Source organism: Centropristis striata, chromosome 18 (assembly GCF_030273125.1).
Source record: "Centropristis striata isolate RG_2023a ecotype Rhode Island chromosome 18, C.striata_1.0, whole genome shotgun sequence".
In the NCBI taxonomy this organism is placed as follows: Eukaryota; Metazoa; Chordata; class Actinopteri; order Perciformes; family Serranidae; genus Centropristis; species Centropristis striata.
This window is the reverse complement of record NC_081534.1, coordinates 30,902,311-30,928,739: the sequence shown is the minus strand read 5'-3', so window position 1 is coordinate 30,928,739 and position 26,429 is coordinate 30,902,311. Positions and strand designations below refer to the sequence as shown.

General features: G+C 35.5%; 1 protein-coding gene across 1 annotated transcript; it reads left to right on the top strand.

Moving 5' to 3' along the window:
* The first annotated feature begins 159 nt into the window (after positions 1-159).
* On the top strand, positions 160-24,754 carry flvcr1 (FLVCR heme transporter 1). The gene is made up of 10 exons (XM_059356645.1): positions 160-1,172; positions 3,272-3,416; positions 5,388-5,528; positions 8,806-8,873; positions 11,641-11,744; positions 14,105-14,215; positions 18,164-18,269; positions 18,391-18,502; positions 18,644-18,711; positions 21,561-24,754. Exons 1-10 carry the CDS (start codon positions 465-467, stop codon positions 21,657-21,659), a joined length of 1,662 nt encoding a protein of 553 aa, XP_059212628.1. The 5' UTR covers positions 160-464; the 3' UTR covers positions 21,660-24,754.
* The last annotated feature ends 1,675 nt before the right edge of the window (positions 24,755-26,429 follow it).

The window sequence follows — 26,429 nt, the reverse complement described above, 5'->3', positions numbered from 1 at the left end:
CTACTATTGGCTCATCCGCATCGGAAGGCCGGGTGTCAGCGTCGGCTGAACAAAAGATAGAGAGGAGAGAGAGAGAGAGAGAGAGAGAGAGAGAGAGAGAGAGAGAGAGAGAAAGAAAGAGAGACACACAGAGAGAGAGAGAGCGAGAGAGAGAGAAAGAGAGAGAGAGAGAGAGAGAGAGAGAGGATCACTATTCGGCAGCATGCTGCCTCAGAGCCGGAGAGGAGACAGACAGACACAGTAACCGGATGTTTCTGGTGCGTGAGGCGTGTTAAAGCGTGCTGTTTTGATGTGGATCCGGTCTAGGTGGGGTTTAATGTACATCACATGTGTTATTTAAAGCATCGCAGCTGTGGCCACCAGTAACCGAATGAGGAAACCAGCGCGCGCTGCGCTGCGCCGCTTCCTGCCTCGCTCCACTCACAGCAGCAGCAAATAAGAAGAAAACGCGTCCGGCGGGCATCATGGTGGCCGGGGAGCTCGTCCAGGAGCATCTGCGCGCAGACACCGGCGCACCTGACGACATCACGGTGGGCAGGAAGAGTCCGGAGCCGGAGGGAGCCGCGGAGGAGCGGACATACGGAGAGGCGCAGGCGGGCGGGGCTGCCCGGGACGCAGACACCGAGTGGGCGCAGGAGAAAGAGGTGCCGCCGGATGAGAGAGAAGCGATGCTGCCGAACGGAGGAGGAGGAGGAGGAGGAGGAGGAGAGGAGGAGAAGGGGAAGACGCTGGAGACCAGGCTGTACCGGCGCCGGTTCGCCGTGCTGCTGGTGTTCAGCCTGTACTCGCTGGTGAACGCCTTCCAGTGGATCCAGTACAGCATCATCACCAACGTGTTCACGCGCTACTACGGGGTGACCAACGACAAGGTGGACTGGCTCTCCATCGTCTACATGGTGGCCTACGTGCCGCTCATCTTCCCGGCCACCTGGCTGCTGGACCGGAAGGGTCTGCGGCTCACGGCCCTGCTGGGCGCCGGACTCAACTGCGCCGGCGCCTGGCTCAAGTGCGCCAGCGTGAGCCCCGAGCTGTTCGGAGTCACCGTGACCGCGCAGGTCATCTGCTCCGTGGCGCAGGTCTTCATCCTCGGCCTGCCGTCCCGAGTGGCCTCGGTGTGGTTCGGACCCCGGGAGGTGTCCACGGCGTGTGCCGCTGCCGTGCTGGGGAACCAGGTCAGTGGGGACACAGGGTACTGACAGGCTAGATTTTATTTTATTTTATTTTATTTTATTTTATTTTATTTTATTTATTTATTTATTTATTTATTTATTTATTTATTTGTTATTTTGTTTTATTTTGTTTTATTTAGTTTTATTTTGTTTGTTTGTTTTATTTTAATTTTAATTTATTTTATTTTTTATATTAATCCAATTTATTTTATTTTTTTATTTTTTATTTCATTTTTAATTTAATTTAATTTATTTTTATTTCATTTTTAATTTTATTTATTTTGATTTTATTTTATTTTATTTTGATTTATTTCATTTTTAACGTTATTTTATGTAATTTAATGTAATTTATTCGTTATATATATATATATATATATATATAATTTTTTTTATTTTTAATTATTTAAAAAAAAATTCTATTTATTTAATTTAAAAAATGTATATCATTTTGTTTTATTTTATTTTTATTTTTTATTTTATTTCATTTCATTTTTTATTTCATTTTATTTTATTTCATTTTTTAAATTATTATTTATTTATTCAAACGTTGAGTAGAATGGAAATAGGAGTAGTGACATGGAAAAGTGACGAAAAGAGAATTATTATAATAACAATGTTTATTATAATAATAATTTATGTCTTTAAGTCTTGAAATAAATGAAGGGGAATTGAAGAGTCAGCACACAGTAACTAAGCACATTTACTCAGATACTCAGATAAGTACAAATTTAAGGTACTTTTACTTCACTTGAGTATTCCCATTTTGTGGTACTTTGCATTTCTTCTCCACTACTTTTATTTTGACAGCTCAAGTTACTTTGCAGCTAAATTATTAATGCAAAAATATTAATCAACAAATTTATTTAAGTTTAGGAAATGCATGTTGCAGCTGGTAAAGGTGAGGCTATAGTGATGTATAGGCTAGTGCATTAAAAATTATTATCCAACAATATAATATAGGGCTGCACAATTTTGAAAAAAATATATAATTGCTATTATTTTTGACAGATATTGCCACTGCAATATGATTCATAATACTGGAAGGAATTATTTTAATTTTATTTTATTTATTTATTTTTAACATCATATCACTATTATTTTTGGGAGAATATTACATTCTTTATGGAGTGATTTTTAAAATGTATTTATTTATTTATTATTATTATTATTATTATTATTATTATTATTATTATTATTATTATTATTTTGCATGGATTATGACCAAAGATTTTTTCTGAATTCTGTAGAATATATTTTTTTAGGTTGGGACATCTCTGTAGCACCACAATACTTAGTTCTAATGATGTTTTGACACATATTTTGTCTTCAACAAAAAAAAGCCCTTTGAGCACTTGTCCAAATTGTGATTTTTGATCAAATAGATAGATAGATACAATTGTGCAGCCCTGATAAGAAAAAAAACAAAAAACATATTATTCTAATGTTGTCCATTCTGCAGAAAAAATACATTTACTTTTTTTAATTTACAGTCTATTTCGAGGCAAACACTTTTGTACTTAAGTAACTGTTTAAATGCACTTGTAACAGAGTATTTGTACCCTGTGGTAATCGTACTTTTACTTGAGTAAAGGATGTGAATTCTTCTTCCACCTTCACCATAGTAAATATTATAGTCATTTTTTAATTTTATTTTATTCATTTTAATTTTATTTTATTTCAGTTTTTAATTTAATTTGATTTAATTTTTATTTTATATCATTTTTTATTTCATTTTATTTTTTTATTTTTTATTTCATTTTACTTTTTTCATTTTTTTTATTTTTTATTTTATATCATTTTTTATTTCATGTTTTATTTTTTATTGTTTTTTATTTTTTTATTTCATTTTTTTTATTTTTTTTTTCATTTCATTTTATATTATTTCATTTTTATTTCATTTTATTTTATTTCATTTTTCACCAGCAGAAAAGAGAAAAAAACTAAATAAAAGAGAGATGGAGCCAGTAAAATAGAGTAGAATACAACCTAATAAACATCATAAAAATCCAGTATAATAATAATTTACAAGGTCATGTAATGTGCAATGAATAAGTTATATAATAAACCAGTGTCTCTCTCTGTGTGTGTGTGTGTGTGTGTAGCTGGGGACGGCCATCGGCTTCCTGTTGCCGCCTGTTTTGGTTCCCAACACGCCAGACGACATCGAACTCACGGGTCACAACATCAGCATCATGTTCTACGGCACCGCGGCGGTCTCCACGGTCCTCTTCATCCTCACCGTCATCGGTACACACCACAAAACACACACACACACACATTCATGTACTTCTATTGTTGTGAGGACCCTCATTGTAACAGTGAATTCTCTTGCAAGGTTATAATAGTTTTGGATTTTTCATTAATTTTAGTTTTAATTTCGTTGTGAATTTTTGTTTTCAAATTCAGTTAGTTTTAGTTAGTTTTTAGAGTGAGTTTGATAGTTTTAGTTTAGTATTTATTTTTTGGAAATGCTTTAGTTTCAGTTTAGTTTTTATTAGTTGTAGTTTTTTGTAATGGGGTATTTGTTGGGTGGGAGATTAAAAGAGGTCACAGTAAATTTTGCCTTTATTTCCTTTGTCTGATCCATCTTCATTATGTATGAAAAAAGTTGACAAAGACGAAAACGAAGGACATTTTCACTATAATTTTAGTTAGTTTTGTAACCACACAATACAGTTTCAGTTAATTATCATTATCATGTAACCTTTAACCCTTAAAACAAAGTCTGAAATCTCAAAAAAGCCTTTAAAGAAGTGAGGACCGGCCAAAATGTCCTCACTTTGCAAAAATGTCCTCACTCTGTTGGTTAAAAACGTGTTCCGGTCCTCACTATGTAGGAAGAACAAGAACACGCACACGCACACACACACACACACACACACACACACATCACCCTCATTGCATACATTTACTATGTCGCCATCTGTTCCAGTAGCTGGGGATTTGTGGTTCAGTTATCTTGAAGTTGAGGTGAATACCTCTCTACGTCAGAGCAGAGGTGTTACTGTGTGTGTGTGTGTGTGTGTGTGTGTATGTGTGTGTGTTTTCGTGCCCCTCTGAGGACCAGACGTCCTCAACAGGATGGAAATATTCCAGATATTTTCCACATTTTGCTGCTCCACAAATTCCGTAAATATCCAGTTCAGGGTGGAGACTTGAGTTAAGGATTAAGATTAAAACAGGATTATGTTGACTGTAAGGAAAGAGCCATGGTTCTACGCAGAACAATGTGTAGACTGGTGGGTGTGTCTCCTCCAGACAATAACAGAGCTCAGGTCCTGTGCATCCTGCAGATTCTGCCTTTAGGAGTAACAGTTTAATATACAGGAGCATCTCAATACTTTATAATATGATGTAAAAGTCCATTTCCACTAGTTCAAGTCAAATAGTCCCAACCAAGTATTGAGTCATATAGATGACATACTTTTATAGGACAACATTTACATATTAAACATACTTTATAAAATGGTCTTTTGTAATATTAAATTTTTTGAGACACTGAATTTTAGGTCTTCATTAAGTGTAAGACATAATCATTATAATTAGAAGAAATCAAATAAATAAAGACATGAAATGTTTCATTCTGTGTGTAATGGATCTATATATTGCGTTATTTCTACTTTTTTAATTGAATCACTGACATAAATAAACTTTTCTATGATATTCTAGTTTATTGAGATGTGCCTGTATATCAACAACAGGGAGTATTCTCATTTTAGACACCCCCCCCCCCTGTTGTTGAAATCAAACCGCCAATCAAATGCAAATAACCAATGTGAGTTAAACTCAGGGAGTTACAGGAGAAACTCCAGGTTTGGATGTGAGAAACAAGTAGATTTATAACAATTATTAGAGTAACTTTGACTGTAAGAAAAGCACAAATGATGTTTATTGGATTGTTGATTCCAAGCTCATTTTGTGAAGTAAACATGTTTATCATGGTATTATCAACAGTCTAATTAAGACATTATAATCTTTATGAGCATCGTATTAGGAAAAAAAAGATAATTTTTTATCTTTTATTAACCAACACTTATAACAAGGAGGTTAAAATAAAGCGTTAGTGTTTGTGGAAGTTATGCTGTTTTGCACGTGGAGTTCCCCAAGGAGCCGTCCTGGGGCCCCACAGGCTCATTTAGAGGATCGCTCTTTTCTTATCTTGTGTTATTTACAGTCTTTGTATTAAAGTATTTATTTTCTGTCTGTGTGTCCCTGCAGTGATAAAGGACCGTCCTCCTCTGGCCCCCAGCCACGCCCAGGCTGTCCTCCCAAACTCTCCTACTGAAGATTACTCCTACAAGGAGTCCATCAAGAACCTGATGACGAATAAAGCCTTTGTCCTCCTGCTCGTCAGCTACGGTTAGTGTCACACACCACCCGATCAATGCCAACATTTGACTTATTTACCAGATTGTTTACAGCACAAAATCTTGGAGTAGCTGGAGTAGGACGTTTTTTAAAAAAAAAGTTCTGCTCCTGTGTACTGTACTGTGTGGTGATCAGTGGTGGAAGAAGTATTCAGATCCCTTACTGAAGTAAAATTATTAGTAAGTAAGTAAAAGTAAAAGTCCTGCATTTAAAACTTACTGAAGTAAAAGTACTTAAGTACTGTTAACAACTTTTTATATTTCTACATGTCTAAATTGTGAATACATTTCAAAACATTTTTTACTTTTTTAATTGCCAATTCAATTTTTATATTTCTAGTTTCTTGTTTACCATTTATTGTTATTTTTATTGAAGCTTCTCTCTATCTTGCTGCTGTAATACTGGTAATTTCCCCGTTGTGGGACTAATAAATAAAAAATATTATCTTATCTTATCTTATCTTATCTTATCTTATCTTATCTTATCTTATCTTATGATATCTTAAAAGCAACAGCATCAAAATATACTAAAAGTATCAAAAGTGACTCGTTTTGCAGAATGGACTAGCTCAAATTATTATTAGAATATTTGTATTGATGCATTTATGTCAGCAGCTGTTCATAATCTAAAGATAAGACTCATTTTAACTATTTAATATACTGGTATGAGGCTTAATTTAGGTCTAATCACTTTAAATTTACCATGTTTTTACTCCACTACATTTAGCCGACAGCTTTAGTTACTTTTCAGGTCGAGCTTTAACATAAAAACATGGTCAATTTAAAGTGATTAGACCTAAATTAAACCTCATACCAGCTTATTAAGTAGTCAAAAGAAAGCCAAAGACACTTTCATTTCTACAAAAAAAATTCAGCAGGTTTAATGGGCTCAAAACTCACTAAGTACATTTACTCAAGCACAGTTTTGAGGTACTTTACTTCCATTTTATGTCACTTTATACTTCTATTTCACTACATTTTAGAGGTAAATATTGTACTTTTTACTCCACTATCTTTAGCCGACAGCTTTAGTTACTTTTCAGGTCAAGATTTAACATAAAAAGTACAAAATTTACCTCTAAAGTGTAGTAAAATAAGTATAGAGTGACATAAAATGGAAGTAAAATACCTCAAAACTGTACCTGAGTAAATGTACTTAGTAACATCCCACCACTGAGTTTTGAGCCCATTAAACCTGCTGAAAAATCTTTGTAGAAATGAAAGTGTCTGTGGTTTTCTCTTCTCAGCTTTAATGGATCTGACAGTGTTTCTTTACTCTCGTGGTCTTGGTGTGACGAACCCACGTCACATGTTGCATCACATGACTCGTCCACTTCACTCACACTGTTGATCTGGTTTTCCTTCTGAAAGGACGAGGATGAAGCCACGTTAATGTCCATGTGTAGCGGCTGTCACTCTGCTTTTAATGTTGAATTTCAAGGGTTTGAAAAGTGCTTTTTGGATTTTGGATAAAGTGCTTGTAAATGCTTGAAATTCTTACTGTATTTCTCTTGCAATCTGACTATAAAGAACCTCATTTTCAATGGATAAAACTATACAAAGTGAACAGCCTATAGCATGGGTCTCAAACTCGCGGCCCGTGGGACAATTATGGCCCTCGTGACGATATTTTTGTATATATATATATTTTGTGGCCCCCACCTTGATATGAAAGTTTAATGTGAGTTTTATATGAACGTCTCTTTACCGTGTTGTGTGTGGAAGGTCCCTTTATTGCTCCAGCTGGAGCTTTGTTTCACTTGTTTCTATGACGACGTTAACAAAAAGAAAGGCATCCGCGACCGGAGCGTTTATTATCTGCCGTGTTGTTGTTACCGCAAGAAGTGGAAATGTTATGGAACGTCATTTTGTGTCTTTTTTGGGTAATTTTGTCGAATATTTTGGTCATTTTGTGTCATTTTCAAGTAATTTTGTGTTTTTTCAGCCATTTTGAGTCTTTTTTAAAGTAATTTAGTTTTTGTTTTGTCATTTTGTGCCATTTTTTGGTCATTTTGTGTCTTTTTTTAGTCATTTTGTGTATTTTTTTGGTCATTTTTATACTGCCTCCAGTGGCCCCCAGGTAATTTGAGTTTGAGACCCCTGGCCTATAGCCTATAATCTGAGATGAAGAGCGCTCTGCCTGCGTCTTCTTGTTTCTGAGATGTTTCTTGTTGCTCTCCCCTGTATCTTCTTACTGAAGGGAGTTTTTCTAATTCCTAGTGGATGTGAGGGTCCTGAAGTAGCCTATTTCTGGTCTTTCCTCCTAGTTTGGGTCGTGTTTAGTTCCACCAGCTGCCGCTTGATGATTTTTATGAGCTTCCTTTTGCTCCTATTTTGCTTCCCATCTGGCAAAGGACTCCATCTCCTTAAAATGTTTCAAAAGATGTCTAAAAGCTCATTTAACTGCTGTTTTAAAATTCTAATTCACACACAAATACACTTTTATAACATGTTCATTTTGGTTTTTAATTGTTTTTGTTATTGTCATTATAACTTGTTGATGTTATACATGTGTTTTTTCTATTATCAGTTTATTACTTTCTAATAACTATGACATTTTAGGTGGAGGCTTTAAATAAATCAGCCCATCTGGGTTTTCTGCCTCTCCCTGCACTTTACATTATATGTTATCTTTGTCATTTTATGTAATTCTAACTGTGCAAATAAAATAAAATAAACCTAAACCTAAACCTAGCCCCTAGATTCCCATACCAGTATGTTTTATGAGATTAGCAAACTACTTTTAGTTGTTAAAAGTGTAATATGGTGAAGTGAAATTACCCCTTTTAGTATCGAAGTACTCATCTAAAACATGACATTTACAACCGTTGAAAGGTCCTGGAAAAGCTTGAAAACGGACCTTGAAAAGTGCTTGAAAAGTGCTTTAATTTGACTGAAAAAGTGTACGAACCCAGCTACATGTAATTACCTCTGTTTACATCCAAATGATACAGAAAATAATTTCCCCACAAATAAGCATCAAAATCCTTCAAAAAAACAAATATAAAAACAGGAAGTTACCCCGTACAAATGCAAAATCCAACATTCTCAGTTTTCGCCTTCAAAATAAAAGTTCTCCGCATTTTCCTTTTATAAACATCAAAATAAAAGTTCATAATCTAGTGCAACAACGTCTCTCTGTTACAAATCCATGTGTCCTTTTTTAGAAAGCCCAGAAGAGCCTGTGGCTGAATTAATTTTAATCCACTTGCAGAGATATTCATCGTGCACAAATTCTATTTTAAGCTCGCTGTGTGTTTGTGTTGCAGGTATAATGACCGGCTCCTTCTACTCCGTCTCCACGCTGCTCAACCAGATGATCATGTCCTGCTACCAGGTAAAAAATAATGAGTGGATGAAAACAAACTGTCACTCCTGTCTGTTCCACCTGGTTTAAAGCAGTTTTCACTACGTTTGTGGAAGATTTAGGTGCAAATATTTGACAAAGTTTGGAGGTTCTTTGCAGGAAAATTGGCTGTTTCTCCATAAAATATTGCATGTTACAGTCATGGAAAAATTATTAGACCACACTTTTTCTTCAATTTGTTGTTTATTTTAATGCCTGGTACAACTAAAGGAACATTTGTTTGGACAAATATAACGATAACAACCAAAATAGCTGAAGAGAGTTTATTTTAAGAGCTGATATCTAGACATTTAACATGGTTTCATTGATAATGATTTTGGTTATTATCAATAAAACCATGGAAAATGTCCAGATATCAGCTCTTAAATTAAACTCTAATGAGCTATTTTTGTTGTCATCATTGTATTTGTCCAAACAAATGCACCTTTAGTAGTGGCTCGCTGATGCACAACATGGGTCTAAAGTGACCCAACAGTTTTTATATTCTAGATGATCCTTCTGACAAAATTATGACTGATAATTTAAACATTTATGCAGAAGATGGATCCAGGAGAATGTCAAACATTTTCCAGGTGTCGCAAAAAACAAGATACACAACATCCACTCCACGCTGTAACCTGCAAAGAGGAAAGACTACACAAAACTGAAACACGTTTCTCACAGATAGAAAAAGAAAGGAAAAAGGAGAGAGAGAGAAAGAGAAAAGATCCAACATGTGGAACGAGGCGCAAGATAGAGAGAGAGAGAGAGAGAGAGAGAGAGGTCCCATGAACAGCTGAGAGTCCAACACAGAGAAGCCTGAGTCAAAAGAAAAAGGGAGAGAGACAGAGAGAGAGGAAGAGAGGGATGGAAGCTGGATGGTGGATGGGAAGACAGAGAAAAGAGAGAGAGAGGGAGAGAGAGAGAGAGAGAGAGAGAGAGAGAGAGAGGAAAAAGAACAAAGAAATGTCTGATGGCTTTGATGAGACATAAGCTTATTGTCTGAGTTCATTAGCTGCTTTCACGCATTCCTGCTGCCCACCACAACACACACACACACACACACACACACACACACACACACACACACACACAATGAAGAAGAGAAAGACTGATTCACTCTACACTTTTCTCTCTCTTTCTCTCTCTCTCTGTCACACACCGACACTCAGTGAAATGCTGACACTAAGTTTCTGCTTTCCTACTAATACACACACATACTTGTCTTTATGGTATTGTGGGGACGCAAGAGCGGGCCATGCTTTCTGGGGACCACCCTTTCTGGTGGGTTTACAGCTCTGAAAAAAATCAGGCAGCATCCTGTTGTGGGACTCAACAGCAATCTCACTTCAAATAGCCAATCAGGCAAAGTAGAGTTCCCAGAGCCGACAAGGACCACCTCCCACACACACACACACACACACACACTGAGAGATGTTCACCCTCACATGAACTTATAAAACTCTCGAGCCTAAACTGTCAGATGACTTCCCACCCTCACACACACACACACACACACACACACACACACACACACACACACACACTGTATATACACACTTACAGAACATGTGACGGCTTATCGTCACCTGTCAGGAAACTTTATGTTTCTGCTCAGATTTATGGAGTTTAAAGGTAAAACAAGCCACATTCCTTCAGACGCACCTGAGTTTTTTCTGAGTTGTTTTGCTGCAGTAGCTGCATGAGTAATCAACTTATGTAATGGTTATTAGAAAGTTAACCATAAGTAACCGTTTTATTGGTGTGAAACAGATGAAATGGGATTATTTGTTTCGTCTTAAATATTGTCTTTGTTTAAATTGAGAGAAAAAAATATCTACTTTGACTAAACATAACACAAATAACACTTTAAATACATTTAAATACTCGTCTGTAAGTAACGTCAGACACATTTTCATCTACAAGTGTTTGTTTAACAATGAAGACAACAACTCCCATGATGCCACACTACATTATGATGTCATTAAACTCTGTCTTTTTTTATTGTTTTCATTAAGAGACCATTAGCAGCAGAAATTGCATATGGTGCCTTTAAATGAGCATAAAAGCATTTTCAGTCAGCTGTTTTTTTTAGACCAGGAGATGAGATGCTGTGAAGGTTGCAGAGGGCCGAACTAAAACTCTGAACTTAATTCTGCTCAATATTAATTTAATTGCTTTATAAAATGCAGTTTTGAGCTTCTACTGATAAGAATAAATGTTATGATAAGACTGTGTTAATGGTCAAATATAGAGTAAGTCAAATATAGGATAAATTATAAGTAAAATATATTATATATAATGTTATAATTGTAAAAACTCCAATCATTATCTTACTTTTCGCCTTCAAAATAAAACACTGAGGGTTGTATTGATTTCTAATTTCCGGGTTACTTTACGTGGGCCAAACAGGGACAGGTCTGGTTTAGACAGAACCTCTAATAACAAATAACATGCGATTTTGCCCCTAAAATAATTCATAATCATAATTCATTTCATATAAATAGCGAGAATGTATAGTTAGAGTTATATTTTGCCATAAAACAGAAAGAAGATGAAGCAACTTTGCACCTGAAAGAGAGGAAGTGACATTTCGACTATATATTGATGCAGAAAAGTTGCAAGCTGGTGCAGAAATTTAAACCAGAATGCAGGAAATGAAGTGTTTGAACTCCCTGGTTTCTTGGTGAAAGACTCCCAGACATCCTCTAGATTTGTTCCCACAAATATTGAATATCTCCTCTCCTCTCCTCCTCAGAACCAGGAGTTGAATGCTGGGAGAATTGGTTTGACGCTGGTTGTTGCCGGGATGGTCGGCTCCATCCTCTGTGGCCTGTGGCTGGACCACACAAAGACATACAAGTAAGCAGGCAACGCACACACACACACACACACACACACACACACACACACACACACACACACACACATTCTTGTACTTCTATCTTTGTGAGGACCCTCATTGGAACAGTGAATTCCCTACCAAGGTTATAATAGTTTTGGATTTTTCATTAGTTTTAGTTTTAATTGGGTTGTGAATTTTTGTTTTCAAATTCAGTTAATTTTAGTTAGTTTTTAGAGTGAGTTTACTAGTTTTAGTGTTAGTTGTAGTTTTTTGTAATGGGGTATTTGTTGGGTGGGAGATTAAAAGAGGTCACAGTAAATTTTGCCTTTTTTTCCTTTGTCTGATCCATCTTCATTATGTATGAAAAAAGTTGACAAAGACGAAAACGAAGGACATTTTCACTATAATTTTTATTTTTTTGTAACCTTTAACCTTAAAATAAAGTGTGAAATCTCAAAAAAGCCTTTAAGGAAGTGAGGACCGGCCGAAATGTCCTCACTTTGCAAAAATGTCCTCACTCTGTTGGTTAAAAATGTGTCCCGGTCCTCACTATTTAGGAAGTACAAGAACACACACACACACACACACACACACACTCACCCTACCTTCTTTTTACAGCAACATTGTTTTTGTTCTATTTAAGTTGTAACATAAAGAAGACACTCCTGCTGTCGGTCTTCTGCAGAGGATGTTTTTGAGCTATAAGGCGGACTGGTAAATCCAGTTCTTAATGGAGCTTTATGGCTTTGTGCACTAAGACAGAGTGGGGCCTTAATGTCTGTTCTGTCTGCTTGAAAACATCAGAAAAAGTCCTGAAAGCGAGCTAAAGTTAGTGGGCTGACACTGTCTCTGGGCTGCAGTGGTCCAAGAAAATAAATAACATACAAAATGTGGTGTTTTTGGAAAAATAAAAAGATTAACAAGGCCTAACATATTTTTTGTTTATATTTGGTCAAATGTACTTTAAATTGAACAGCAGAGCATATATTAATTTACGAACAGTCACGTGATAAATATTCACTGAAAAACTGTTTACACAGAGCAGAGAGGAGAGGACAGGAGAGGCTGTTTACACAGAGCTGAGAGGAGAGGACAGGAGAGGCTGTTTACACAGAGCAGAGAGGAGAGGACAGGAGAGGCTGTTTACACAGAGCAGAGAGGAGAGGACAGGAGAGGCTGTTTACACAGAGCAGAGAGGAGAGGACAGGACCGGAGAGGCTGTTTACACAGAGCCGAGAGGAGAGGACATGAGAGGCTGTTTACACAGAACAGAGAGGAGAGGACATGAGAGGCTGTTTACACAGAGCAGAGAGGAGAGGACAGGAGAGGCTGTTTTACACAGAGCAGAGAGGAGAGGACAGGAGAGGCTGTTTACACAGAGCAGAGAGGAGAGGACAGGAGAGGCTGTTTACACAGAGCAGAGAGGAGAGGACAGGAGAGGAGAGGCTGTTTACACAGAGCAGAGAGGAGAGGACAGGAGAGGCTGTTTTACACAGAACAGAGAGGAGAGGACAGGAGAGGCTGTTTACACAGAGCAGAGAGGAGAGGACAGGAGAGGCTGTTTACACAGAGCTGAGAGGAGAGGACAGGAGAGGCTGTTTACACAGAGCTGAGAGGAGAGGACAGGAGAGGCTGTTTACACAGAGCTGAGAGGAGAGGACAGGAGAGGCTGTTTTACACAGAGCAGAGAGGAGAGGACAGGAGAGGCTGTTTACACAGAGCTGAGAGGAGAGGACAGGAGAGGCTGTTTACACAGAGCAGAGAGGAGAGGACAGGAGAGGCTGTTTACACAGAGCAGAGAGGAGAGGACAGGAGAGGCTGTTTACACAGAGCTGAGAGGAGAGGACAGGAGAGGCTGTTTATACAGAGCAGAGAGGAGAGGACAGGAGAGGCTGTTTACACAGAGCTGAGAGGAGAGGAGAGCCTCGTCATCCTTCCAAACTGTTGCCGTGAAGCTGAAAGAAGGCGTTATCTAGTATCTATATCTCCTTTCATTGGAACTGAAAGACAGGCGTGTCCACATGCTTGTGGCCATTTAGTGTAATAACTGAGCTGTTTAATGTATCAGATGTGTGTCTGAGGACAAAACGTGTCCTGCAGCTGTAAGGCTAGCTGAGGTTAATGGTAACCCGGGGCAACCAAGTCAGAGTTAAGACAAACGAAATCTGACTCCACCCAAACCTGTCGGGCGGAGTCGGCTCAGCTTCTGGTTCTACCAGCAGAGTTTGAGTGTTTGTCACAAAGATTTGTCAGCAAACATGTTTACATTGTTCACGTCACCAACATGTTAACCACCATGATGCCAGCTGGTTTAAACTGTCAGTCAAAGAGTCATTAAATAAAAATAAATTAAATAAACTTTGTTTGTGTTTCACAGGATGACGACTCTGATCGTCTACACTCTGTCCTTTCTGGGCATGGTGGTCTTCACCTTCACTCTGGACCTGGACAACATCCTCCTGGTCTTCTTCACAGCTGGAGCTCTGGGGTACGTCATGCATCCATATATATATATATATATATATATATAAATATATATATATATATATATATATTTATATATATATATATATATATATTTGATTAGATTTGCCAAAGTCAGGTCTATATTCGTCAAAGTAAATACAGAGTATTTAATAATGAAACTGCATATTATAATAATATTATATTGTATTATTTTTATTATAATGCAACTATTTTTTTTGTGAAAGAAGTGAAGTGAAAACAGGCATTATCTTCAGAATCTGAACTTTCCAACAGTCCTTGAACGGATCATAGGTTACAAACTCTTGTTTACACATGTAATAATACATAAATAATACACTTGTTTACATAGGTTTAAACTCTTGTTACACTTTGTTTGTAAAGCACTTTAAAAACAACCACAGCCGCAACAAAGTATTGCACATAAACAACCAAACAAGAAAAAATAAAATAAATAAAACAGGAATACACACTAAAATAAATAGTTGCATTGCTTTTAAAAAAATAAATAAATAATAAAAAAACATTTAAAAAACAATAAATAAAAGCAAACCATAAAACACTAAAAACAAGAGCAGAGTCTCATGCGCGGTTGAAAGCCAAGGAATAAAAATAGGTTTTAAGATGAGTTTTAAAAAACGTTTCCATTAGGAAAAAATTCATCAAAAAATTTTTTGGGCTCTTGTCTGTCGTGGGTTTTTGTATCTGACAACTGGACCGACTGGATTTTTTGACAGCACGGCCTGGAGGCAGAGCTGTAACTCAAACACACGTTACTAAGGCTTGTGTACGTTGTGAGCACATTAAATGTCTGCTGTGTCTCCAGGCTCCACTGTCATATAATCACAGAGGTTTAATGTGGAGAGCAGAGAGCGTAATGGGCCCCGACACGTAACACGCCACGTCATAAACACTCTGCTGTCATGTCAGAGTGACTAAAAAAACGTATGTTATTGTTATTATTATGTTGCTGGGTTTTATCATCCTACTCTGGTCATTTAATATATTTTTGAACTTTTTTTTTTTTTTTTTTTTTTTAATCAACCAGTATTTTTATGTGATTGTGTTATAATATATTTTTAATATATTTTTTAATCTTTGTTCTTAGTTTTTTTTTGTGTGTGATAAACTTAAACTTGTTGTTAATTATTATTATTTTATTATTATTTATTTTTAATTATTGTTTTTTTTAATTATTGTTTTTTTAATTGTTATTTTTTTCATTTAATTTTTTTATTACAACCGTTCCAAAGAAGTTGGTTATCTGTGTTAAACATTAATAGGAACGCATCAGATTCAGAATTATATTTAGTATATTTACATGACTTATATTTCAGTCTTTATATACATTTTTCATAGCCTTACAACTTTTTGGAAATGGGTTGTAGAATTGTTATTATTTTTTTTTTTTAATTTAATTTGATTTGATTTGATTTGATTTGATTTGATTTGATTTGATTTAATTTAATTTAATTTAATATAATTTATTTTATTTTATGGAGTTCCTACTGTACCAGTATAGTGTTATGGTGACATACATACATTTACCTGCAAAACCTACAAGAAATCTTATTATAGGCTGCAACAACATGATACGGATGTGTTGCATAAAGGATTTCTAGCCAATCGTTATATGTGATTCATTTCACTGGTTCTGTTTAATAATGTCATCATCATTATAAATAATGCTAATATAATTAGTTAAATTAAGCAACAAAAGAAGCATTGGATTTTATTTATATCAGGCTTAAAAATCAATTAATTACTTCTAAAATTAAAAAAATGAAATAGTTAAGTTGATTAATTTTTCATGAACAATCTTCATGAGTGTGTGTGTTTGTCACTGTGTATCTGTTCATATGTGTGTGTGTGTGAATAAACAAATAATTTATGAAACTTGTGGTATAAAGTAATAGATTTGTTTTGCGCAATATTCCTTTAAGTAGAAAACTTAAAATATTTATTTTCTCTGTGTCGTGTTAAAATTAAAGAAAAAAAAGAAAATACTTATTTATTTTTACACATGCTTAGATATTTTGTTACAAATACAAAAATTAAGACACAATGTAAAAATAGAAAATATGAGAGTACACATGTAAAAGATAACAATAATGGAAAAAGGCACAAAAAATGAGTAATAAAAAAAGTAAAAGAAATTTTAAAAAAATGAAAAAAATGATTCAGTGCAGTGCAAAATCTGGATAAATAGCCCTGAATTTAATAAAAAAACATGAAATTATGAAATTAAATGTTTTTTGAGTAAAATATCACCCAACAAAACTACATGTATGGACAAATGTAAAAAAAATTGTTATTATTATTTTTATTTATTTAAATGTATTGGCTAAATTTTTCCCTACAGAAATTGAGCCAATACATTCAAATTAGAATTTTAAATACATTTTTACGTTTAAAAAAAAAAAAATGCTCCTTTCATAGCTTTACAACTTTTTGGAAATGGGTTGTAGAATTGTTATTATTATTATTTATTTATTTTTTTTAATTTTATTTTATTAATCAATTATTTTTTCTCCATTTCAGGTTTTTAAGAAAGTGATAAGTAACAGTTTTAAGACAGTTTTCACTTTTTTGAGCCAATACATTCAAATTAGAATTTTAAATACATTTTTACGTTTTTTTTTTTTTTTAAATAATGCTCCTAATACACATAAACTGGGATTCAAACTGGCACCTTGGTGACTATTTTTAATGATCTGACCTTCAGGCTGCATCACTCTGCAGTTTTTCTCTCCTAACTTCATTATTCTGCTGTGAAAACAAACAGTGAACTCACAGACAGTCAGTTAGTCTCTTTCTTCGCTGTTGTAGGTTAAAACACACCTGCTGGAGCTGTGTTGATGTTTACATATAAATACAATTTCATGCAGAAATAAATTGTGCAATTACAAAACGACACGTCTCATAATCCAAGTAACTTTTATTGAGGATTCAGAGTGTAAAAGCCATAACTTTGCACTTAAAAACTAACCAAACGCCATATGATACAAAAATGTGACTATTACTTAAATGTTTTAATTGTTACTTTGTCTGTGTAGACTGCAGCACTAAATACCTATTTTATTACATTTTTTTCACGTCTCATAATCCAAGTAACTTTTATTGAGGATTACGAGCGTAAAAGCCATAATTTTGCACTTAAAAAATAACTAAATGCACCTGTGATTTACTGGATTCATGGTATTTATGTTTAATTTAAAAAAAAAAAAACAGCCATATGATATAAAAATGTGACTATTACTGAAAGGCGTTAATTGTTTCTTTGTCAGTGTAGACTGCAGCAATAAATACCTATTTTATTCTATTTTTATTTATATGATTTAACATACCTGCAAGGAACTTTAACTTTGTGTTGTTTCTGGCGCCCCCTGTGGACAAAAGCAGTACAGGAGCACCTCGTGTTGTAAAGATCTTGTTTTAGAGAACAGTGAAAGAAAGTCTCAGTTTTTTTTTAAAAGCTGTAGTGGACTAAAGAAAAACTTGGTTGAGTGGCTGTAGTGTAGATTTTATACTTTATATAGTAATATCAGCCATAAAAACAACATATAATCCTTAATATTTCTTTTTAAGTGCTAAAATACGACTACACTGTCGAAATTTAGATGAAAAAAAGTAAAGATAAGCTCCTCTCATCTGTGTACTGTAAATAATTGAATCGTAATAATAATAATAATAATATAGATTAGATATAGATATAGATTAATATAGATGCATCAGAATTAAACTTGAACTGTTTTGTAATAAGTTAAAACTCTGTGAAGCTGCTTTAACTTTTGCACTATTTTATGATTTATTATTTTCTTTTTTTATATGCATTTGTATTTGGGATATTTCAGGGAGCCTGAGATTGAAGATTTTCATTGTCAAGGCCTGCTTCTTTGTATTTTTGACAGTAAATATGCTGATTGTTATGGCTGTGGTGTGTGTGTTTCAGGTTCTTCATGACGGGTTACCTGCCTCTGGGCTTTGAGTTTGGAGTGGAGATCACCTACCCAGAGTCAGAGGGAACATCATCAGGACTCCTCAATGCTTTCGCTCAGGTATTATAAAGTTCCTCAGCAGAGATCAGAAGGTGCTACATGTTGTATTTTCACATGCATTAATCATGTGTATGTGTATGTGTGTGTGTGTGTGTGTGTGTGTGTGTGTGTGTGCACGCAGATATTTGGGATCATTTTCACTCTGATTCAGGGCAAACTGACCACAGACTACAAGCCGCTGGCTGGAAATCTCTTCCTCTGCGCCTGGATCTTCCTGGGAATACTGCTCACTGGTAGGCTGTGTGTGTGTGTGTGTGTGTGTGTGTGTGCGTGTGTATGTGTGTGTGTGTGTGTGTGTGTGTGTGTGTGTGTGTGTGCACATGTCAAACAAAATGTCAGAAATTTAATTTTTTCCTTTTTTTCTTATGTTTCAGCCTTAATTAAGTCAGAACTGAAAAGACACAATATGAACATGGGAGCAAACGGCAACTGTCCAGAAGCAGTAAGTACGCAAGAACACAAGAACACACAAAATCACACACAGAGATCATCCACTGTAAAAAACTTTTTGTTGTAGGAAAGTATTTATAAATTGTATTATTATGTTGCTGGGTTTTATCATCTTACTCTGGTCATTTAATATATTTTTGAACTTTTTTTTATTTTTATCAACCAGTATTTTTATGTGGTTGTGAGCCCTCTATTGTTTGTGTTTTATTATATTGTTTTTTAAATATTTATATAATATTAAATATTTTTTGTGCGATATACTTCAAATTGTAGTTAATTATTATTATTATTATTATTATTTAGTTTTAATTATTGTTTTTTATTATTGTTTTTTTATTTTTATTTTTATTGTTTTTTTATTTTTTTTATTACAACCGTTCCAAAGAAGTTGGTTATCTGTGTTAAACATTAATAGGATCGATCAGATTCAGAATTCAGAGTATATTTACATGACTTATATTTCAGTCTTTATTTACATTTTTCATAGCTTTACAACTTTTTGGAAATGGGTTGTAGAATTGTTATTATTATTTTTTTTAAATTTTTATTTTATTTTATTTTATTTTATTTTATTTCATTAATCAATTATTTTTTCTCCAGTTCAGGTTTTTAAGAAAGTGATACGTCACAGTTTTAAGACAGTTTGCACTTTTCTTTTTTTAGTTTTTTCTTCTGTTTTTTTTTCTTGTGAAAATCAAATGAAAAAACTAAAAAAGACCTGGCAAGCTGTAACTTTGATCCCACAAGCTGTTTCAGTATTTTTTATATCTGTTTGAGAGTGGATTTCTTCCTACAATTCTTAAAAGAAATACCTAAAATGTATCCAGAATCTTTCCCTCATGGCTCCTCTTCTCTGCGTCCCTGTGGAGTGTCCTTCAGAGAGGACAGCGTTCAGTCTGAGCGTCTCTTTGTTCAGTATTTTTCCTCCTGCTGGCGTCCAGCAGCGTGACCTTATGATGAGACAGATTCTTGAACCTCTCTGACCAGAGTCTGTTGTTAGTCTGGACATTAAGTCTCTTCTGCTCCTCGACACAAACAGAGCTATAAAGTTCTCACTTCACCACCAGCTGATTATCTCTAATGGCTCCTGAAGGTGCCCTGTAAAGCACCCTTCAGACAAGACGGCCAATTAAATCTCTTTCTGTTCAATCAGTCCTCGTGTTCCCACCGTCCTGCTGACTCACCGTCAGAGTGCCCTTCAGGGAGGCAAATCATCAAACATTTAATCTCCTTTTTCTTCATCCGTAGCCGAAAGGTTTCTGAGTTAAGCTTTGGCTTCCCAGGGAAATAAAACAATTAAATTTGAGGTGCACAAGATAAAATATGAGATTGAAAATTCACAATATTCCACATTTTGGATTTTTCTGATTTTTTTCCCCATTTTTTTTTCTTGTGAAACCAAATTAAATAACTATTTTAAATTATTATTTATTTATTTATTTTTCGTCAATCTTGTCATCCTTTTGCAGAGTCACCACTTAAAAACCAATTTGTGCAGATGTATTTAAATTCTGTTTTCATTTGGCTCCATCTGGTGGTTTTTTTTAAATAATACACTGAGAAGACTGAAAACAACACAAGAATGCAACATTTGTTACTGGGATCATTTCTTTAGAATAATAAAATCATGTTCTGTAGATCTAAAATTAAGAATGATTCTGCAACTACATGGCATGTTTTTGTGTTTAAATTTGATTAGTAAACGGTGTGTTTTAGGGTTGGGGTGTGGGGTGTAAAAATGGTATTGTGAATTTAACAACGAGGTGTCACAACTGACACCTGAGTGGAACATAATGAGGTTGAGAGAACCAATGAACGAGACTATAACAGCTCAAGTCCACTTGGTGGCAGTAATGCGCCTGTAAGCTATGACCTTTTTCCTGCAGTGTTGGGCTGCATTGGGCTCCTGTCCATTTTTATTCTCTGTGAGCAAAGGATGTAAATAAAACAGTAGCTGTGTTTTTCATTGAAGTCAAATCAAATTTTGAAGCAGAATTTGGGAATGTTGCATGAAAGAAAATGTGAATCAGGACTTTTCCATCAGCTGGTTTAGAGCGGATTGATGTACTTCGGTCAGAAGATGGCAGTGTAATGTATTGCTGTAGGCTAATCTGTCAGTAAACAGTGGAAGAAGAAGAGATTGAGCAAGAGAGAAAAATAAACAAATAAAAAACAACTTTAACCACCCATGAGAGAAAATATGTCCTCAGGAATTAGATTAAATTGGGCAACTTCTAATTGTCAGAGGAAACATCTGATCAGTCATATGAATTAAATGTTAAAATACGTCAGAAAGAGCATGTCCTTCTCCTGATTTGTGTATTAACTATTTTTAGAAAAAGGCAAAAACACCTCAAGCAAGCATAAAAACTTTTATGCACATTTCTTAAAGTTTTATTGACTTTTTCATCAAGTTTTTCTCATGAGAATCTTCAAAATGCACAGAGAAATTTGTTGATGGAGACGACAAACGACTATTCATTGCCTATCTCCAGCCCCTGCTCTTCAAAACTGTAACAAATGCTTGACAACTTGTTTTGCTGGTTGCCCTCTAAGGCCCTGTTTACCAGAAGGGAAAACGCAGATATTTCCATGCAGGAACAGGAAGTCACTCGTGTTATTCGTTGTTGTTGATTCTGAGGATTCTGATTGGCTTGCATGGCTTTATCCTTCTCCCTACACTGCATAGGTTTAGCATAGTTATATTCTTGATGGCGTATTTATGCGGGTTGATGTAAATGACAACTTTTTTGAAAACGGAGGGGGGAAATATTTGTTTCTCTAAATACCTTGCTATGTATAAACGTGGCCTTAATGTCTCCCTCTCTGTCTTTCTCCCAGGTCCCTACTGAGTGTCCCGGGGACTGCCCTTCAGTGAAGACAACCAACGGAGTTGAGCTGAAACCGTCGCTCAGCTTCTCCCGTGAAACCTCGCTGTGATTCTGCCAAGTCATTGGATCGCAGGACGACTACGCAGGTCTCCCTGCAGCCCTGGGAGACTTGTGGGCACCGCACTCACACGTGAAGTAGTACATAACTGTGCACTTGATTTTTATTGCCAAGCTCCTTGATAATTGGAACGGTGGAGGATCTGGATGTGGTGCCAAGTGTAATGAGGCACAGCCACAAGGAGAGTCGGCAACATCCAGGTCCAAACACTTGCATAAATTGCCTCCAATTTGCAGAACTTTTGGATTCATTATGGAGAGGGAGTTGTGGATTGGTAAGGAAAAAAAAGTATGCAAGCAACGTCATGCAGAAGAAGCTCCACTGCACTTTATTACCACTGGGTAAAGCATGGCACAGTTTGTATGTAAATCTGGTTTCAGGCTATAAAAAGAAGCTTCCAACTCAAATATCACCATCACAAGTTTGCTGCAGTTGGAACTAAATACTCTGGAATGTTTTGTTCGGAGTCTCCAGGTGTCTGCGATGAAGAAGAGCCATTCTGTTTGGTTTCGTACCGCGACCACTGCCCACTGCACGGGGCCAACATCTCCTGAGTTTACTTGAATTATCCTTTAATGCTCCGGACTCTGGATGTCGTACAACACACTGTAAATGTTGTTAATATTGCTTTCTTCATTACATATGGTGGTGAGGAGGCGCACATCTGAAACCTGTTTTGAAGCTGCTTCGGACAGAGATGGTCATCATATTTCATGTTTATTTTTCTGCAGAGCTGCATGCATATTGGAAGCAGCTGCAAGGATTGTTTCTGCAGAATTATTGGCAGTTCGAGTCGATTCAGACAACTACTGAAGTCTTTGCATTTTGGCACAATAGTTTACATATGAATGTTGCTATAAATTAGTTTGGGTCCATACAATTGTAGCAGGAGCTGACATGAAAGAGTTTTGCAGAATTGTGTTTGGCTCTCAGATTCCAGGGATGCTTCTCTAAGCTTTTCCCCTCCAACATGAAACATAATTAGTTGATAAGGCCACTTAAAATGAGACCACTTTTTTTTGTATTAAAAGTTTTCTCAAATGTACAATTTAAATATCCAAATAGGGTATTATCATACAACCCCGATTCCAAAAGAAGTGGTAAATAAACAGAATGCTGTAATTTGCTAATTCTTTGTGACATATATTCAACTGTACAAAGACTAAGTGTTAAAACGGATAATCTTTTGTTTTTTGTAAATATACACTGAATTCTGAATTTCAGGCATTCTGTTATTATTTATATTTTCCACGGCGCCCCAACCGTCTTGGAATTGGGGTTATTAAATAGGTGCTAATTTGCACATTTTACTTTCCTTTATGGAAGTGGAGTAGAGGATGTTTAGGACAGTTACTCTTGTTATGAACAAGCCCAGACATTACTGACACCAAGGATCTAATGAGAACTATTTGCTGGAGTAGGATAGAGAATGTCTTATTTAGAGCAGGAGGGTCCAACTGATAAATGAAAAGGTGCTGCAGGTTTTTGTTTCAATCATGCAGGAACACACCTGACCCAACTCATTCAGCTGCTGATTTGTTGTGAAGTCACTTCATGTGATTATATGAGTGGAGTCAGGTGTGCTCATGCTTAATTAGAACAAAAACCTGCAGCCACACTGGCCCTTTCATGGATCAGTAGGACCCTGCTGGTTTAGAGTACGTGGCTGCTTCCTGCTTGCAGTGTTTTCCTACGTAAACCACAATGGACCAAACTGAATGTGAACATGTTCAGTGCACAAACACACGCACAACTTCAAGTTTTATACTTAAAGGCATGATGTTTCTAATGTTAGTACAGTCTGTACATCACAGCTGAGAGACAAAAGTGTCCTCTTGTTTTTATTTTCAGCAGTAACAAAGCAAGCAGAGTTGACAGGAGAAGCACAACAAATCTTTTTTAAAAAGATGCTCATTTATTTTCAGATCCATCAGTTCATTTAAATTTTTCTTGTGTGCGAGATTTTTAGTTTTTGTAGCTTACTTTTGTAGGTATTCTATCTCGGGGCATCATTTTTTGGGATATCTGGTACAGACATAGGATACAGAAAAAAATGCCTCACGCGGGGCACCATTTGTAGGGATATCTGGTACAGATATAGGATACAAATACATTATGCCTCACACGGGGCACCATTTTTTGGGGAATTTAGGATGTCCCAAAATATATGGATATGTAGATACCTCAAATGAGGCATTTTTTATGCTATATATATGTACCAGATATCACAACAAATAGTGCCTCATTTAGAGGTATCCATACACATATTTTGGGACATCCTAAATTCACTATACTTTACTGATTTATACTGAAAGTATGCTTGTTGCCAACTTTTTTGTTTCAAAATAGATGCAAATTGTGTATTTAGCTGTCATTTAGCTGATGAGTCCAAAGTCTGACACCCTGTCTACAGTGGAATAGTGAAAAAAAAATATTTTTAACATTCTTCTGACAGAACAGATTTTATTTAGGTTAAAATAAAGAAAAAAATGCATTTTTTTATTTGATCTTTAACCCTTTTAATAATAGAAACCTTATAAACTACCATCATTTTATATGTTATACTTACTTACTTACTTTGGCTTTTATTTTGCAATGAGTAGCAGAAACATTACCATCTTCACCCCAGCAACTTCAAGTCAGCTTACTTTGTTTTTGCTTTTTCTGCTGAAAACTCTAAAATGGCATCAAACAACTTCAGCTGTTGCACTCTGCAGCACCACTCTTGATTAGCTTTATCATGTTTGCTACTGTCAAGACTTTAACGTTTGCAACATTTCAAAATAAATCCTCAAAGATGACGTGACTTATTTATTTAGTCATATTTCTTTTCCAAGCTGTATAAAAATATTATTTAAAACTTGATGCATTCTTTTATTCTTTAGTGTCAAATGAAGCGTTAACATTTCTTTGTATTTCTCTAGTTTTTATAACTTTTATAGAACACTGAAGTCTTGACATATAATTTATTTTTCTTGTAGGTTTAGGCCGCTCATCAATTACTGTAAATATATATATTTTTAAAAGATTAGTAACGGTTCCCTCGTCTGAAAAATACTGATAATTCAACTTGATCGATACAACCCGTGAGACATTTGACATTGTCTTCATATTTGTTTCAATATTTCCATAATCTTACCAAAATACATTCTACAAGTGAAATCAGGAAGAAATATGTGTTGTGATACTGTGACTGCTGCCCAGACAATTGATGTATTAAACCAATTGAATTTATTGCATTGAGGCTTTTTACATCCACATCAAAATCCAAGATGTTTTCCTTGTTGCAGTCAAAGGAGTTTGTGTGGACAAATGTATCTAACTATTTAAAAATGTAAATGTTAAATTGAATTCATCTGTGAAGCTGCTGTTAGTTTTTAAGTCATTTTCTAAGCAATCCATACACTGTTGGATGTTGAAGAATCTTCTCTGCTGTCATAAAAACCGGAAACACAATATATGCAGGTGACATTACTCTATACGTTTCTGTTGAAATCAAAAGAAAACCATTTTACTCCAACATCTTTGAGTGTCTTGTCTGTTGCTTTCTCACATTTGGCAAACAAAAGTTGCAACACAATCGCTATCTACTAAAAATGTCACAAGAAAACCTTTTATCTCCAATTTTTGAGCCAGCTAGCCAGCAAAGGGCAAAGTGCTGAGTCATGGTTGAGGAGAACTGGTGATAAAACACAATAGTGGTATGTAGAGCTGTTACGTCCCAAATTAAGGTTTGAGAGTAACCATTAATGTCATATTAAAAAAAAAAAACAGGGAAAAACCAGACAAGCTGAGTTAGAGAAAATTATAATTTATTTCCAGATGGCGAACACAAAACTAGACAATAACCTAAAATATCCTCCAACTAAAGCACTCTCTGAAAACACAAATCAAAATACAAAGACCAACTTGCAAGAAAAGAAAAGAAAAACAAACACGACACACCTCCAACCTTAACAAGACAAAAAAAGTCCCCAAAACAGCTTAAGAGCAATGCACCAGTCAAAAATAGAGAGACACTGATGTAAATGCAGATAGTTGTCTAAAAGTGCTGAGTCATATCGTCACACTGTTAAAATAATCGCCTAATTCATTTTTTGTCAAAATTTGTTTGTTTTTTGCCTAAATCATCTCCTCATAGCCACCTATGGTACAATCACCTCCATCCTCAGTTGATCAGATCATGTGATTTTACCCCTTCAAGATAATGGCCTATGTCAAGTGTGTGACTTAAGCGGATTTATTGTGCCTAAGTCAAAATAAAATGTGACTTAGGCAATTTTTTGAACATGCCTTTGTGACTTAAGCAAGATATGGTCACACTTTATTTTGAAGGTGTCTACATAAGAGTGACATGAGCATGTCATAAACATGACATGAACATTAATGACACTTTGAAGTAACATTAACCCTCTGGGCTCTATGATCGTGCCGTCCTGATCAGATCACGTGAAGTTTAACAAAAAAACATTGACATTCCCAGGTCATGTAAAATCAAAGGTATGATAATAAGATAAGATAATAATGATAATATGTCATTTTGCACATAGTTTGTTTTGAAGAGTTGCAGCTAACAAGAAAAAAACGCCTATAAATATACATGTTTTTATGGGACATTTTTGTATATAGTTTTATTATATTTAAATGATACCTTTTTATGTGTTCACATTTGTATCCTATGTTCCAAACAGTTCATTTAGCATATTTATGTTTTTTATTGTAGTAAATAGTATAATTTTCCAACTCGGATTTCATGATTTT

Bases quoted from the DNA above. Each gene is read 5' to 3' on its own strand.
- flvcr1 (XM_059356645.1), top strand. From the start codon at position 465: ATGGTGGCCGGGGAGCTCGTCCAGGAGCATCTGCGCGCAGACACCGGC. The intron at 1,173-3,271 runs GTCAGTGGGGAC...GTGTGTGTGTAG, and splicing joins CTGCCGTGCTGGGGAACCAG to CTGGGGACGGCCATCGGCTT. The intron at 5,529-8,805 runs GTTAGTGTCACA...TTTGTGTTGCAG, and splicing joins CCTCCTGCTCGTCAGCTACG to GTATAATGACCGGCTCCTTC.